This window comes from Gekko japonicus, unplaced genomic scaffold, assembly GCF_001447785.1.
Source record: "Gekko japonicus isolate JY-2015 unplaced genomic scaffold, Gekko_japonicus_V1.1 scaffold106, whole genome shotgun sequence".
Taxonomy (NCBI): Eukaryota; Metazoa; Chordata; class Lepidosauria; order Squamata; family Gekkonidae; genus Gekko; species Gekko japonicus.
The window spans coordinates 1757788-1774686 of record NW_015170890.1 but is presented as its reverse complement, the minus strand read 5'-3'; the positions used below and the strand labels follow the sequence as shown (position 1 = coordinate 1774686).

Sequence of the window (16899 nt, the reverse complement as noted above, 5' to 3'; positions counted from 1 at the left end):
ACAGATTTGAGAGGAAATTCATAGCGTAGTTCTATGCCGAAAGCAATTTTACACCCTTACATTGAAGATTCTTTACAGATTAGTTTTACTGATCTCAAGATGGAAATCTGTATACAACAATGACTTAAGGTGTTGAGAGTGAACATTCCTTCAGTTCTCTTATCTGTAAAATGGGAACACTATGGTGATCTAACTCACAGGACTACCTAGGATGGAGTTATTACTACAAGGTATTTTTCATGCAATTGCTTTAGAAATAATTAGTATAGTTTAAAGCAAAAAGCATTATTCTACTTTTCTACAAACTGCATACTTCCTTGCCATAAACGGAAGCTCAATAAGCCTCAGAAAAAAATCCATAATAAGTATACATCAGTAATATAGTAGAACATAGCAAACATTAGCATAAGTACACCAAATGATTATTGACCCTTTGATCTGCGGCCAAAAATAAGTCAGCAGCAAGCACTGAGTCTCACATGTTTCATTACTACTCCCAATATGTCACATTCTCCACTAGCTATGTCTCAACAGAAGGCTCATTTAATGCCCACTGCAACAGCAAGTTCTGAGATTATAAAGGTGAGAGTAATTGGGGCCTTGTTCTCTAGAAAGGGGCACAGCCAATAAATAAAAGGCACTGCTGAGCACCATCACCAACTGAGCTTCCATAAGCAAAGCTGGATACAAGAGTGCCTCAACAATGTATCTCTAAGGATGCTTCACAAGTCACTGATGTCAAGTACATTGTGAAGTAACAGTAATTATTCTATTTGCCCTCCACAGGCTATCTTACGGTGTTCTTGCAACTTTACCAAAGATACTTAAGTGTAGAGAGAGTGCAGAAGATCTAACATCTTATGGTAAAATATGCCAGTATAGATTGTTTTAATATGCTAACATTTTTTAAAAAATTATTTACCACCTCAAGAATTACCTTACCATAAAAGCTTGCAGTGCACTATTTGATAGCTCCTTTTCTTGGTCAGTGATCCCAGAAGTGGAACCTGTACCTTCATGTTTCTCTGCTCCCTGATCTACAAGAGGGGTGTTGAGAAGCAATAATTAATTCCAACTATGTTTTCAAGCCATTTAAAGAAAAAAGTTTGTTCATGTTGCATTCTTCTTAATCATACATACCAAATACAGCAATTCTAACTCTCTGAACTGTAATTTGAGATAATTTGGAATGATTCTATTTTTATGGCATTAAGGACTAGAGGCTGAATGAATACTTCAGGAAGCAACTTAAGTGTTTGGGTGGGGGATGATTTGCTTGGTACAGTAGTGAACACACGAGCCAATTAGGCAAAACATATTCTGTATGAATACCTTATGTGCACACCAATGAATGAAGGCAGAACGATTTTGCTGTAGTTGTTATGTGCACTGAAAGGTAGGACTTAAACAGCAGTATGGTTAAAGTTACACACGTTTAAGATTTAGCGCCACTAGAATCAGAACTGAATGCCACACTTAAAATAAGCTCTGAAACATTTAAATGGGAGGGAGGGTGGGTAAGACAGACGGTGAGCTCTCTTGACTTCAGCCTTTTATTTAAAAGATTTGCACCTCGCCTTCTACCAATTGAGCTTCAAGGTAGCTCCTTTTGGGAAAAAAAAGAACTACCACAAACACACGTTGCAAAAGTGTTTTTTGTTTTTAAATGCTTGGAGAATTCCCACACCGGGCAATCCTCTGCTGGAATGCGCGCCGGTCTTTCCAGAGCCACGCGGAGGAATACGCTCTTCCATCCAATGGAGACGGACTCAGACCTACGCTTAACGCAAGTATCGTTCCGCCACTACATCAAAGAATCCCCCCTCCCCACTTCTCTCGCCCTGGAGGGAGAATGAAGAAAGAGCCCATCTGCGAGAGGCGGAGAACCCTCCTTTGTACTCACCTCCTCCTTTGTCGGCTGCCATTTGTGCCACCGACCCCGGCGGAAGCGCGCACGCGGTATTAAAAACACTCTCCAGGGACCTCAGCGCCCGGCCTCCGTCGCCTCAACAACGGCCCTGCCTCGGAAACGCAATAGGGGGGGCTGCGGGGATCGGCTAAGTTTTACCCCCACAGCTTCTGACAGGAACCACGTTTGCTTCCGGGTTCAAAGGGAAGGGAAACCTCTATCCTGAGACGTTCTCAGCCTCGTCGCATCACACTAGGCAGAGGGGCGGGCTCTTTCATCCAAGCATAGGGGCGGAGCCACAGTGGAGGCGGGAGAAGAACACCTCGATGCACGTGATTGGTGACGTGAGATGAATGGAGATAGGAAGCGGTCGGTCACCGGGACTCAATTCAATCGTGCACGCCGGACCTTTTTTTTTTTATGCTAAATCTCCACCCAAAAATGATTTTAAATAAGACATAAATTTCGATTTATTTTCCCCTTCTGCAGTTTCTTTACTTTGAATAACCGCGGTGGGTTTGTTTGTTTTTTTAATTTTAAAAAGCCACGAGAACTCAGACAAGGGTGTGTCGATTTCCTTGGTCTGCAGATCTGTGCTATGCTTTTCCCACGGCTCCTTTCTCTTTTTCTCTGGCTGAGTCGAGTGGGCTGGGGCACGAAGCCAGGGCTCGGGAGACCCCCGCGAAAACTGCCCGTACTCAGTATAGTTGAGTGCTGTCTTTAAAAAGCCCTGACTAATCGTAGTTTGAGTCACTGCAGCTGAACTAGAAAGCCTTGTGCCATGGTCACTATTCTGACTCAGAATCGGTACCCTCGAGGAGGACTCAAGTCCTAACTCCTTTATTTCATTTCAGAAAGGGCTTATCTCTGGTTTATGGCTGCTTGCAGTATAGGGGCAGAGAAGAATAGTGCCAGTCAGGCCTCGGTTCCTGCCAGAGCGCACCAGCACACTGCTCCACCAGTCAGGACCAGGGGGCGGGTTAGGGTTTTTCCCCACCATAGAGAACAATGGAAGGGATGGGGGCAACCTGTTTGGGGGCCGTAGAATTGGACCCCCTGGTTCAATATTCCTGAAACATGGCGGGTATCTTGGGGAGAGGCTCCAGCAGCTACCCTGCGATTTTGGAGCCTCTCCCTCAAACCCCCTCCCCTCCAGCCCCCAGAATATACCCTTTGTTTTCGCCATTGACTTCAATGGCCCATAGGATATAATGGGGCCGAACTGCGAGAAGCCGATTCAGATCAGAGAATCTGATTTGGCCAACAGAAGCCTGAAAGGGGCCCAAATGGGCCATTTTCGGGGGTGCATTCGGTTCAGACGAACACATCCCTCAAGCAGCCGGCTTGCTCAGGCTCTCTGCAGCCACGGGGATCCTGAGCAAGCCAAGGGAAGGGAAGGTGGTTTAAACTGCCTCTCCTTCCCTCCAGCAGCTGGCTTGCTTGGGCTCCCAGAGCAAACCAAGGGAAGGGAAGGTGGGGGGAGCAGCTGGTGACATTGAGTCTCAGCTCCACAAGTAATGAACACTCCAGCCCCGCCCACAGCAGCCCTCAGTCCGGAGCACCTGGAGCAGTCTTGGGAGGTGGATTGGCAAAAAGCAAAACCAAAAGCACAGGAACTCGAGAGAACTTCAGGAATGGAGCCGGTTCCTCTTCCACAGTCCAAAATGCGACCCACGAACCCTGAGCTTGCTTTTTCTCATTTGCGAGTCTGGCCTCCGCACTCCATTAACGAGGCAGCCCTGAAGCTTGGGGCGGCAGGAGTCTCTTTGCACGCAGCTTGTGCGGCTGGCTGAGTACCTCTTCTGCTTGCCCACCTCTCGCCTCTGCACCTCATCTTCTGCCAGGCATGGAGGAGCCCAGCTCGCCCAGGCTTCTTTGCCTCCTGCTGCCTTGGCCCTCTGGTGCACGGGTGAGTCCCCAAAGTTTGACTCTTCTTCTACAAGTCTCTGGCGCTGGAGGTATTCGCCTCCTTCCCTCCTGCCTGCTATGGCTGCATAATTGTGAGAGATTTCTTAACATAGTGTTCCTGCCAGGGAAGCTGGGGACCCTGCCCATGAGTCTCCATTTCATCCTCACAACAACCCTGTGGGGTAGGTTAGCTAGAGAAGGGGAGATTTGGCCTGGGGTCACTCAGCCAGCAGAGTGAGAATACAAACCTGGGTCTCCCCACATCAATCTGCAACTCTGACCACTGTGCAGTGCTGCCTCTACTGATCTGTAATGTTCCAGAGGTGTTGTAATGTAATACTCAGTTTCTCAAACGAGTGTATGCCTGTCTGTTGGTCCACTTAGGAGTCTTGATCGTGGTTGTGTCGTGGTTTGGTGTAGTGGTTAAGTGTGCGGAGTCTAATCTGGGAGAACCGGGTTTGGTTCCCCACTCCTCCACTTGCACCTGCTGATGTGACCTTGGGTCAGTCACAAGCTCTGGCACAGCCGTTCTTGAAAAAGAGCAGTTTCTGTCAGAATTCTCTCAGCCCCACCCACCTCACAGGGTGTCTGTTGTGGGGAGGGGAAGGGAAAGGAGTTTGTAAGCTGCTCTGAGACTCCCTTGGGTAGTGAAGGGCGGGGTATAAATCCAATTGGGGTTGGACTAGATGACCCTGGAGGTCTCTTCCCACTCTGAGTCTATGATTCTATAATTCACCCAGGCTGGCTGTGGGCATGCCAGCACCTCTGTCAGGCAGAAGCGCCTGAGATCCTCCCCCTCCCCTTCTCCTTCGCCTGACTTGGAGGCGAAGGGAAGGGAGAGGGGGGAAAGAATGGATCCCAGGTGCTTCTGCCTGTCAGAGGGGCTGGTGCACACTTCCGGTGATGTCAGGGGGTGTGGCATATGCTAATAAGTTATGCTAATGAGCTCCTGCAGCTCTTTTTCTACGAAATTACCCCTGCGACTAGGACAAATTAAGACAGTTGTGGCAAAATTGCCCTGATCTTGCAAAACTTTGATAATACATGGGACACTATACAGTTAGTGAACAATGCAGACACTAACAGTGTAGGGCAGTTTAAAGACCTAAGTGAATGCTGGCAATGTGGCAGTAAGCTTTTATTACCTCAGGTATAGAGAGGAAATTTGCTTTCAAGGGTATATCTCTAATGAGAGCTGGGGAGAAATGTTCAGGGAATCCTTGCAAAAGCAGTCTTCTAAGGGAAAGCTTGAAAAATATATGATTGCTTAATCTGTAGAAGTGTTTAATAGTAATGTGAAGTTGGCTGGTCCAATATCTGATAATGGGTCACGGATTAGTGAAAACAATGTGAATGTTTCTCAGTGGCTGGTTGGTCCCCTAAACAGGTAATACTCTTGGCTCTGCTCAGGTAGGAGCTAGAATTTTGAAGAGAGGGAGAGGTGTGACTTTCTCGGTTGAAGTATCCTTGGGGTACAGTGGGAATTTGCCCCCACTTAATGCTCTTTTTTCATGTTGGTAAATAAAATAAATACTACAACAGCACTGTAACAGTGTACTCCTAAGCAAAGTTCTAACCTTCTAAATCCATTTACTTCAATGGACTTAGAAGAGTGTAAGTCCACTTAGGGCTGCACTGTCAGTCTTGACTCTTGAGTACCAATTAATCCTAAACATGGTAATGCTGCCTCTGGAATGTATTGCATACCCCCTGGAAAGGTAGGGGACAAGAAGCCATATTTTATTAAACAAGATCTTGCCACTAGGTGGTGGTATGTTGCAGTTTTACTATTTAATGTAACAGGACATTTTCCTTTTGAAAATAGATATGTGATTAATGAAATAGGACATGTAAGCATTAATTGTAGCCAATAAAATCGAACTAATTTATCTAACCCCTGCAACCTAAAAAACATTAGTCTAGCAGCTAGCATCTGAATTGCTGCAGAGGTGGGGAAACAGAATTGTCCTATCAGGCTCCAAAGCTGGGGAATGATGTACCATGGTTTGTCAGTACATGAATGAACCTGCGCAATTGTCACTGGTATCTCATGTCTCCCCCCCTTTCCTCTTGTACAGATCAATAAAAGCATTAGCTTTTACAGGAAACTATCATTGGTCATTATCTAAACCATAAACTCTGATGTATTTTAAACGGTTTTGGAACCTCTGGTTTGGAGTGAATAAAACCAGAGGTCATTTCGGGGGGGAACGCGGGGGAACACAGTTTCCCCGGGTGAGGTGCAGGGGGGCGGGGCACATGATGAAGCCCCGCCCCCTGCTTCCAGCCGCCCCGCTTCCAGCCCTCATTCAGCCAGGAGGAGGCAGGAGAAGAGGGAGGGTAAGTTGCTTCCTCCCCGCCTCTCCCCACCCCTGCCTGCCTGGGGCCAGGGAGGGCCTTGGCGGGGCTTCCTCGCACTCCCGCTGGCCTTGCAGGTCCACCGCCGGGCCCCTGATGTCAGGGGGTGTGGCATATGCTAATGAGTTATGCTAATGAGTTCCCCTAGCTCTTTTTCTACGAAATGACCCCTGAATAAAACAAACTGTAGTTTATGGTTTGGGCACAACGAAAAACAATGGTCTTTTGCAGAAACAATGAAACTTCAAATAGGGTTGCCAGCCTCCAGGTGGGGCCTGGAGATCTCCCGCTCTTACAATTGATCTCCAGCTGACAGAGATCAGCTCTCCTGGAGAAAATCGCTGCTTTGAAGGATGGACTCTGGCATTGTACCACGCTGAGGCCTCTCCCCTCCCCAAACCCCACCCTCTCCTGGATCCACCCCCGAAGTCCCCAGGTATTTTCCAACCCAGACCTGGCAACCCTAACTTCAAACCACACACAAAGAAAAGGGGAGAGCATACAAAAACCTTAGCATTCCAACTGCAGTCTGGGATTGAGTTCCTGTCACGTCTCAGTACAGGATATGCTGCAGTGGCCAGCTTCACAGAGCAAAGGGCTCTCAACCTTCCAGTACCCAGTGTAAGGGAGGGGAAACTAAGTAGGAGGAAAGTGCTAGATATCAAGTGGGATTGAGGTGTCAGAATCATGATAAACCCAGGTAAGGGCGGACTCTACAGCCTGGTTCACCCACACAAGGCACTGAGATGGCAGAGGCCTGAGGTGACAGAAAGCACTGTGCCACTTCAGGCAGCAGTTGAAGGATCACAGAGCATCACATTTTGTCTTTCCAGAATATGGACTGCCTGCTGCTTACCTTTCCCAGATTACCCCACCCCAGTTACGCCGCTCTTTTATGTTAGCAAGATTCAATGTTTTACCCTCAGCGGTATTGTCTGGGAGGTTTGCCAACACTCCCTATCAAGAAAGACTTTGCCCATGTAAAGGAAGGCACCCAGAAACGGTAGCCCATGTTCTACTTCATTGTGATTTTTATGAGGAAGTGCGGGACTGTATAATTAAACCGATTGTGTTTAACTTTCACGGTCTACCTGAGGCAAAGTTAGTATCTCTTTTACTATCTGACTGATGTTCCCACATTACAAGTTCAGTTGCAAGGTACCTTCTGGTTGCCATAACAATCAGGGAGCAAAAGTCTAGCTCTTATATGTAATGCTTGATGGTTTTTATAATTGTAATTTTCTGTAAACTGGCCATGTTGTACCTTTTTTCTTTTTGGATTGGATTGGCATCACATTTTGGAATGGTCTCCTAAAGCTCCCTGTAAATAGAAAATCAACACAACAAGTAAACAGAGGGGGAGAACCATCCTTCAGGTCTGCATGGAGCATTCTGTGGCAAAGGGACATTGAAAGGTAGAATATTCCTCCTGCTGTCTAAAACGGTGCAGTCCACTCTGCTACCTAAGCATCCTACAAGCTTCTTATCTCCTCTTTCTCTCGTGCGTGAACAAGACCACACATGCTGAGTGCAGAGGAATGGTCAGTCAAGCCCATAATTAATTAATTATCGTATGGCATTGTGTGTAGAATAGCCAGGAGATCCGAAGATTGTCTGGCAGCCAAAAGGTCTAGCTCTTAGCGTTATGCTAGTGGTGAGCTAGACTTGTTTTTAGGGGCTGAGAGAGCTCTGAAAGAACTGTGACTGGCCCAAGGTCACCCAGCTGGCTTCATGTGGAAGAGAGGAGAAATCAAACCCAGTTCTCCAGATTAGAGTCCACCACTCTTAACCACTACACCAAACTGTCTCTCTTGGCCTCTCCCCAGAGAGAAGCTGAGGACCAAGTACTGACCTGTACTGGGCCTGGTGGGAAGGGACTGGCCCTCTATGTCAGTTGAGCAGAAAGAGCTGATGCTGTAATTTGGATGGTGTCCTGTAGTCCACTGACTGGGGACCAAATGAGACATTATGATTTTTTTTATCCTGACAACCACCCCGTGAGGTAAGTTAGGCTGAGAATGTATGACTGGCCCAAGGTTTTTGTGTCCCTATGTGGATGCAGCCTTAAGCAACTTTTTCAGTGCTACAGATCTGAAGCTGAGATAGGCTGTTTACTTTTCTCCCCATTAAAAAAAAAATACTGTTCACAATATAGGCCTAGATATTTTTATAGAGAGGAGCTGCGGTGGCTCAAGTGGTTAAGACGCTGAACTGCAGGCTGTGGAAGGTCAGTAGTTCAGCAGTTCGAGACCCGAGTTGCCGCATGATGGAGTGAGCTCCCGTCTCTAGTTCCAGCTCCTGCCAACCTAGCAGTTCGAAAGCAAGAAATTGCAAGTAGATAAATAGGTACCACTTCAGTGGGAAGGTAACAGCGTCCCGTGCGCCTTGGTGTTTAGTCATGCCGGCCACATGACCACGGACCACAGCGCTGGCTCTTCGGCTTTGAAACGGAGATGAGCACCGCAACCCTAGAGTCGGATTCGACTGGCTTTCGAGCAAGGGAACCTTTACCTTTACTATTTTTATATAACAGTCATGCCACTTGGCATGATGGCATTGGAGCCTTATAAAAGTGTTGCTGCTTCTGAAAGACAGAAGAAGCTTTGTTTCATTATTTAGTTTACCCTAAGGACAAAACACCATCTCTGCATAATTCAGTGCTTGGCAGTTTTATAACAAGTCCAAACATCATATGAATGTCTCGGAGGCGATGAAATGTTTACTTCTTTGATGATTTGCTTAGTCTGTCGGTTGTGTTAGGTTAGGGCTTCATCCAGGGCTGGACTGGCCATTTAACTTACAGGGAAAGTTCCTGGTGGGCCACTGCAGTAACGGTGTGCCAACATCTGCCTGGAGAATTCCTAGAAACTTGGGGGCAGAACCTGAGGAGGGCAGACTTTGGGGAGGAGAGGGCGCTTAGAGGGTATATGATTCCACAGAGTCCACTCTGGTAAGCTGCCGTTTTCTCCAGGGGAACTATAGTCTGGAGATCAGCTGTAATTCTGGGGAAATTCCAGGCCCCACCCGGAGGACGGCAAGCCCCAGTAACATCACAGGGCTACTTGGCCTAGACCCTCTGGCAGCAGCAACGATCAGTGTCAGCTTAGCCGTTGCTGCCTCTTGTACCCCCACAGGAGGACACAATGGCTGAGCCAATAAACACAGTGTATGCCACTGTCTGTGTTTGAGCTGAGTGTCCTTTGCAGGGTTGATTTGCACCTCCACAAGGGCCACTCTGCTTGTCTCACTATCAGGCTATTAAAACTTTCCATTCTGCCAGGGTATTTATCATGTGCCCATGGGCACATTTCTTGCTTAAGTGGCCAAGTTGCTACTTGGGTTGCCATGACAAGGCAAGGATGCCAACGTACCTCTACCAGCTGCTGGCAGTGTGGGAGAAGGTGGTGGGTGTGGCTTGCACTTTTTCTTACCTCCTGGACCCGTACCTCCACTGGCCAGCAGCATTGGCTAGGAATATATTATCTCTTATGGTTATGGTTTGGGGCAATTATAAAACAAAAGGCACTCTATCAAAAATACATAAAATAATTTTGAATGTAGACAGCAAGAATATCAGATTAAAACATCAATACAGATGGGAGGCCCCCTCATGGATCACTGCCTTGTCATGGCGAGGGGGCTTGCGCGGTTCGATAAAGTTGTGGGCTATGCCGTGAAGGGCCACCCAAGACGGACAGGCTGCAGCAGAGAACTCAGACCAAGCGTGATCCACTGGAGAAGGAAATGGCAACCCACTCCAGTATTTTTGCCAAGAAAACCCCATGGACAGAAACAAAAGGCTAAAAGATATGATGCCGGAAGATGAGCCCCTTAGGTCGGAAGGTGTCCAATAAGCTACTGAGGAAGAGCAGAGGGCAAGTACAAGTAACCCCAAAAAGAGTGATGCAGCTGGGTCAAAGCCGAAAGGACGCTCAGTTGTGGATGTGTCTGGTGGTGAAAGGAAAGTCCGATGCTGCAAAGAACAATACTGCATAGGAACCTGGAATGTAAGAACTATGAATCAAGGTAAGCTTGACGTTGTCAAAAATGAGATGGCAAGACTGAACATCGATATCTTAGGAATCAGTGAACTAAAGTGGACAGGCGAATTTAACTCAGAAGACCATTATATCTACTACTGTGGCCAGGAATCTCGTAGAAAAAATGGTGTGGCCTTTATAGTCAACAAGAGAGTGCAAAAGTCAGTACTGGGATACAATCTCAAAAATGACAGAATGATTTCAGTCCGATTCCAAGGCAAACCATTCAACATCACAGTAATCCAAGTCTGTGCCCCAACCACTGATGCAGAAGAGGCTGAAGTGGACCGGTTCTATGAAGACCTACAACACCTCCTAGAACTAACACCAAAAAATGATGTCCTCATCATCATAGGGGACTGGAATGCTAAAGTAGGAAGTGAAAAGGTAACTGGAATAACAGACAAGTTTGGCCTTGGAAAGCAAAATGAAGCAGGGCAAAGGTTAACAGAGTTTTGTCAAGAGAACACACTGGTCATAGCGAACACCCTTTTCCAACAACCTAAGAGGCGACTCTACACATGGACATCACCAGATGGGCAACACCGAAATTAGATTGACTATATAATTTGTAGTCAAAGATGGAGAAGCTCAATCCAGTCAGTAAAAACAAGACCTGGAGCTGACTGTGGCTCCGATCATGAGCTACTCATTGCAAAATTCAGACTTAAACTGAAGAAAATTGGGAAAACCACTAGGCCATTCAGGTTTGACCTAGATCACATCCCTGATGAATATACAGTAGAGGTGAAGAATAGATTCAAGGGTCTAGATTTGATAGATAGAGTGCCTGAAGAACTATGGACGGAGGTTCGTGACATTGTACAGGAGGTAGCAATCACCACCATCCCAGGGAAAAAGAAATGCAAGAAAGCAAAGTGGCTGTCTGATGAGGCTTTACAAATAGCAGAGGAAAGAAGGAAAGCGAAAGGCAAAGGCGAAAAGGAAAGATTTACACAACTGAATGCAGATTTCCAGAGAACAGCAAGGAGAGATAAGGAGGCCTTCCTGAATGAACAATGCAAAGTAATAGAGGAAAATAATAGAATGGGAAGGACTAGAGATCTCTTCAAGAAAATTTGAGAAATCAAGGGAGCGCTCCATGCAAAGCTGGCCATGATAAAGGATAAAAACGGTAGGGACCTAACAGAAGCAGAAGAGATTAGGAAAAGATGGCAAGAATACACAGAAGAACTATACAAGAAAGACTAAAGTTGTAAAGGAGATCTCCAGGCCTCCCCTGGAGATTGGCAACTCTGCTGCCCCACCCCACGACAGAGGGAGTAAAAGCAAGTGGCCACTAGCTCCACTGCCACTGGGCTCTGCACCCATCTGGCTTGCAAGGTGGTGGCAACTCTTTGCCCACCTGGGTCCATGCGAGCCTGGACTGTGTTGGCTCCATGCACACCCAGTCTGCGGTGAGGAGGGGTTGCCAGGTTAGTGCCTGGCCTAGAGTGCCAAAAGCCTTGGGAACAGCCCTGCTTACAGTTTGTTTTCATTTAATAACCAGGCCCTTGAACTGGGCTCATGGAGTGATATAAGGAACACTTAATTTTATGCTAGGATTCAGCCATAGAATCTCTTCTGAATGTCAAGGTTCACTATGCTGTCTGTACAGGGCTACTCTTCTACATCTGTCGAAATCAGTGGCCTCAGGTGGATGTCACTCTGCTTAGAATGGCACTGTCCACCATGGAACTTCACAAGTCCTGAAAGAGAATGCCACCAAACATGTGTTGGGGCACGTGTCCCTTACTTCTGGTAACCATAGTGAATCCAAATGCTTCTGGGAATCGAAAGCAAGACTTTCAACGCAGGGTATTCAAGCAGGCTAAATTATTCTTTTTTTAAAAAAAATATTAACCGCTGAACACAAGGGACACAGATATAAGTATAAACAGGCTAAGTATGGTTAGAGCATGATACAAACTGGGCCTAAATTAACAAGCAATGAAAGTGATGAACAGAGGCTTGTCGCGGCTGATAAGGCAATCCTCACACAAAAACTTATAAGTACATTTTTATTCTCCATTGCAGAAAGCTGGATTTTGCTCTACCAGCATTACCTGAGTGACTGCACATTTACATAAATATTACCATGATCTTTTACTGCCTCCTCGCCTTGACCCTGAGTGCTTGTAAAAGATAATCAGGGAAAGGCATTTAATGAGTCATTTTCCTTGTCTTAGTCTGTCATCACAATGAAAAATGTTGGGGAAAAGGAAGACAAAAGCATCTGGCATGATTGGTTTCCAGAGCCAAAAAATGCAGCCCTGGAGAACTGTGCCTCTTCAAGGGCTATTATCTGAGCTTTGCTTAAAGCTTCCTTTATAACTGAGCTGTCTGGTGGTTATTGTTGACTGCTCCTAGAATGTCATTGCACTCTTGGATAGTTGGCAACTTGAATTTTGCCTGTCTTTGGGGACCAGGGTTTTGTCCTACAAATAGGGAAGCAGACGAGAGCTGAACTGAAATGTATGTAAGTGTTGATGTAAATGTGGGGAATCCCAATTGGGATATAAGAAGAGTCCTCCCCCCCCCCTGTTCATTTGGTGTCCTGCAATCTCTTGTAAGAGCCTAAAACACAAAGCTGCTTTCAGACAATATTGCTGTGCTGTTGGCTTGACTTTACTAGCCTTGCCACAGTTAATTGGCTTTGTGAGGTAGTCAGATGTTTATGTCTTCTTTCCCCTCCCCTCCTTGCTATAATACGCAGGAAGTAACAGATGTGGAGTCCTGGCTTCTATTATATCCCATACAGGCATGCAAATACAGGCAATGAGACCCAGTAGAGTTAAGTACCAGTTCAGCTAGCTGTGCTTTATATTGGTTTAATTTAAATTTTGTATGGAAGGCTTAATTTGCCTGATAGCGCTTAAAACCAGAATAGCAGATTAAGCACTTTAGGCAAATATTTGCAAGGAATGTGATTGTGGAATATTTATTTATTGTAGGAAATTTCTATGCCATCTCATCAGAGTCCTGCTCAACACCACTTACAATTAAAATAAGTTACCAATATACAAACAAGCTATTAAAAACAAATCTAGGCATATAATCAGCATTAAAGTGTCCATCAAACAGACCTCAGGTCACAGCAGGCCATAAAAAAGCTGAAAATAAAACCCCTAATTAATGGGGTAGAAAATGGCCAAATAAGGCTTGGATGTTAGGAGCAAACATGTTAAATTCACACAGCTCTGCCTACAAGTCTACCTTCAGTGGCTTGGCCAGATCTGACCTGCTTGGAAAACTGAGAGGAAAAGCAAGGCTGTTTTTGGGGAATGAAGCTGTGACATTTTATCTGTAAGAAAGCCCCCATCTACCCCTTCCTTTAGAGAAAACCACCGAGACCATGCGATCCTAGGAGGAGTTACACCCTTCGAAGTCCAATGGATTTAGAAGGGCATAATGCAGCTTTGGTTTATGCTGAAAGACTTTGTGACCTCAGCAGCCAGTAGACGATTCCACACCACCGTATTTATTTACATAACAGAAAACAGCTAAAAATGGGTTATCCTAGTGGAGTAGGTCTGAAAGAAAGAGCCTGGTTTAAGAGAAGGCTGCAGACAGGAGCAATGGGAATGAGGAAAACAAAGAATGGAGATATAGAAGAATATCAGGTGGCCCAAGAAAGGTGGTAGGGAGGAAGCAGAAGCCTGTGGAAGGGAAGTATCAGCTGGTGGTTCCCAAAAGAAGGATACAGTGGGAACAGAAGGAGAGGAAGGATGGCAGGAGTCTGAGGAAACAGGTCTAGGGGGACAGCCACAAAGGGGGCAATGGAAGGGCAGATAAAAGAATGGAGGGCCCAAGACAGGAAGAAGCAGAATAAAGAAGAGAGGCACAGTCAGAGAAGGAAAGCAGAGGCAGACAATCACCCATCCATTCAACTACATATAGCCCATTTTTATTGGTCAGAGCAGACTCAGCTGAGATCAAGGGGACAAGACAGAATCACTAACCAGAAGCGCAAAGTTGAGAGTTCAGTCCAAGAGTCATACACCAGGGAAGCCAGCTGAGGCTCCAAGAAGCAGAGTCTGAGCAGGTCCAAGAGGTGTAGTCAAGCAGGTCCGAGGTTGAAGCCAAAGGTTCAGGAATTGCAGACAGGAACAGGTCTGGGTGGTGTGGTCAAGCATCTCCAGAAAGGTGACGAGTTGCTCCCACGCCTCCCCCATCTGAAACCCCATCCTTTATTGGCGGCTCACAGCTGGGTCTCATTGCTTGCGAGAGAGCCATCCATTTGGCCCCAGGTGTTCCTCTTGATTTGGCAGTTGCCGGGCAGTGAGGCATGCGCTCCACCTCCTCTCGAGGAGCTCTAAGCGTGCCCGCCTCCTCCTGCGTTCCCCATGCTCCTGGGAAAGGGGAGATGAAGCAGCCTGTGAAGTCTCCCCAAGATCTTGGGTTGTTGAGGCACTGCCTCTCAGGGTTGCCTCTTCCATGTTCCTAGTGCTCATCGGGCTGGAGTACATGCTGTTCTCAGCAACTGGGGCACTAGGACCTGCCTCCACCGTCTCAGGGTTGCTGACAGCATCAGCTGGTTGAGTCTCAGAGGTGCTGATGGGGATGTTATCAGCATCAGCTGAGTGATCCTCAGCTAAAGCAGACTGGCCCACAACACCATCCCCCCTCTCAAGGCCCTCCTCCCTCGGAGGCTTCAGCTTCAGCAGGTACGTCTGATGGAACTGATATACCAGATCTGGGGCATGGAGGTGATGGGTGGGTTCCCAGGATCAATCCTCCAGTCCATAGCCCTGTCAATCAATCAGGCATTGTAGCTGGTCTCTACAGTTACAAGAGTCAAGGATATGGACTACTTCATATTCTGGGTTTCCATTGGTGAGGATGGGCAGTGGAGGGTCTGTCTGTCGTCACAAGGGGTCCAGTGGGGAAGCGGGGATTAGTAATGATATGTGGAGCATGGGGTGTATATGGAGAATCAAAAGTAGTTGCAGTTGGTATGCTACAGGGTTCACTTGTTCTGTGACCAGATAGGGTCCAATGAATCGGTTGTTCAGTTTGCAGATCAGCCGTTGGCTCTGAAGGTACCACGTGGACAACCATGCTTTCTCGCCTACTTTTAGTGGTTGGTCTGGTTGACGATGACAATCCACAACATTTTTGTAGGTGTCTTTGGCATGTTGCAGCTGGTCCCATAATAGCTCATGGATGGCTTGGAGTTCCTGCACACACTGATTTGCTGCTGGGACGTTGGAAGCAGGAGTGGTGGCCAGGAAGAAGTGAGGATGGAATCCATAGTTGGCCATAAATGGAGTCTGCCACGTTGAATCAGTGTTATTGTATGCAAATTCGGCCAGAGGGAGGAGCGATGCCCAGTCGTCTTGCTGGTGGTTGGTATAACATCAGAGGTACTGTTCTAAGGTTGCATTTGTATGCTCCATCTGGCCATCTGACTGTGGGTGGTGTGCTGAGGAGAGATGCACCTGCATGCCTAGGTGGGTGTGCAGAGCCTTCCAGAATCGAGAAGTAAACTGTGCCCCTTGGTCAGTTCTGGTACGCCACGGAGCTTGAACATATGCTAGAGATACAGTTGTGCCATTTCCTGAGTGGAGGGGAGACCAGCATAGGGAATGAAGTGGGCCATTTTGGTAAATAAGTCCACTATGCCTAGAATTCCCATATGGCCCTGTGAACATGGCAGGTCTGTGATAAAGTCCATGGATATGGTCCTCCAGGGCCCAGATGGTTTCATGAGTGGGTGCAAGAGCCCAACGGGTTTCCCTGGGGGGGTCTTTTGCCCATCTGCAGACATCACAGGATGCCATGTAGCAACTCACATCAGCGTGTACCCAGGGCCACCAGAACTCTTGGGTGATCAGATGTGTGGTCTTGTGACACCCAAAATGGCCAGCAGACTTCGAGTCATGGAAGAGTTACAGAATCTCTGCTCACAGTGGCCCAGGGGGAACATATAGACAGTCTTGATGCATGAGCAAGCCATGGTGCTCCGTAAATCCCCATGGTATCAATTGAGAGGCATCCTGGAGTTTCTGCAGTTGTTCCTGGGCAAATGGACTTTGTGCCTGCTGTCCTTGGATTCTGTCCATGACTCCTGGGCGGTCCTGTGTGGTGGCCAATGTTTCTGGAGGTAATATAGTTGACAGCGGTTGGTCTTCCTTCAGGATGGTAGCATATTCTGGCTTTCGAGAAAGGGCATCAGCCTGTTTATTTTGAGAACTAGGAACATAAGAGATCCGGAAATCAAACCTGGAGAAGAACAGAGATCAGTGGATCTGTCGTTGGTTCAGCCACCGAGCTGTTTGGAGATGTTCAGGTTCCAGTGGTCGGTCTACACCTGGATTAGATGCCGTGCTCCTTCCAGGTGGTGGCGCCAAACTTCGAAAGCCACTTTGTAAGTAACTCCCACTCCCGGATGGTGTAGTTTCATTCTGCTGGCCCACGACAATTCCATACCTCTCTACCACATGGTCAACATTTAATCCATGTTATTCATTTACATTGTATATCCTGCAGTTTTCTTAACTGAAGCATATCAGGCAACTTACAACCAGTGAATTCAAGAATAATTTTTTTAAAAAAGAGAAAGAAATATAATTAAAATCACAATAAATCAATTAACCCATTGCGATGGCCATTAGCTACCATTAAAATCCTGGAATAGCCAACCCTACCTGCAAATAGTGAAATGACCCACTGACAGCCCAA

At 46.8% G+C, this 16899-nt stretch overlaps 1 protein-coding gene across 3 annotated transcripts in view; it reads right to left on the bottom strand.

Moving 5' to 3' along the window:
• CNOT10 (CCR4-NOT transcription complex subunit 10) overlaps positions 1 to 2148 on the bottom strand; it is a 30540-nt gene extending 28392 nt beyond the window's left edge. For all 3 annotated transcript variants that reach the window (XM_015418399.1, XM_015418400.1, XM_015418401.1), the window contains exons 1-2: positions 1904 to 2148; positions 943 to 1037 (exon numbers count right to left, since the gene is read on the bottom strand). In XM_015418399.1, the coding sequence (XP_015273885.1) occupies positions 943 to 1037; positions 1904 to 1925 (117 nt within the window). In that variant the 5' untranslated portion in view covers positions 1926 to 2148. The remainder of the gene's footprint in view (positions 1 to 942; positions 1038 to 1903) is intronic.
• Between the last annotated feature and the right edge of the window lie 14751 nt (positions 2149 to 16899).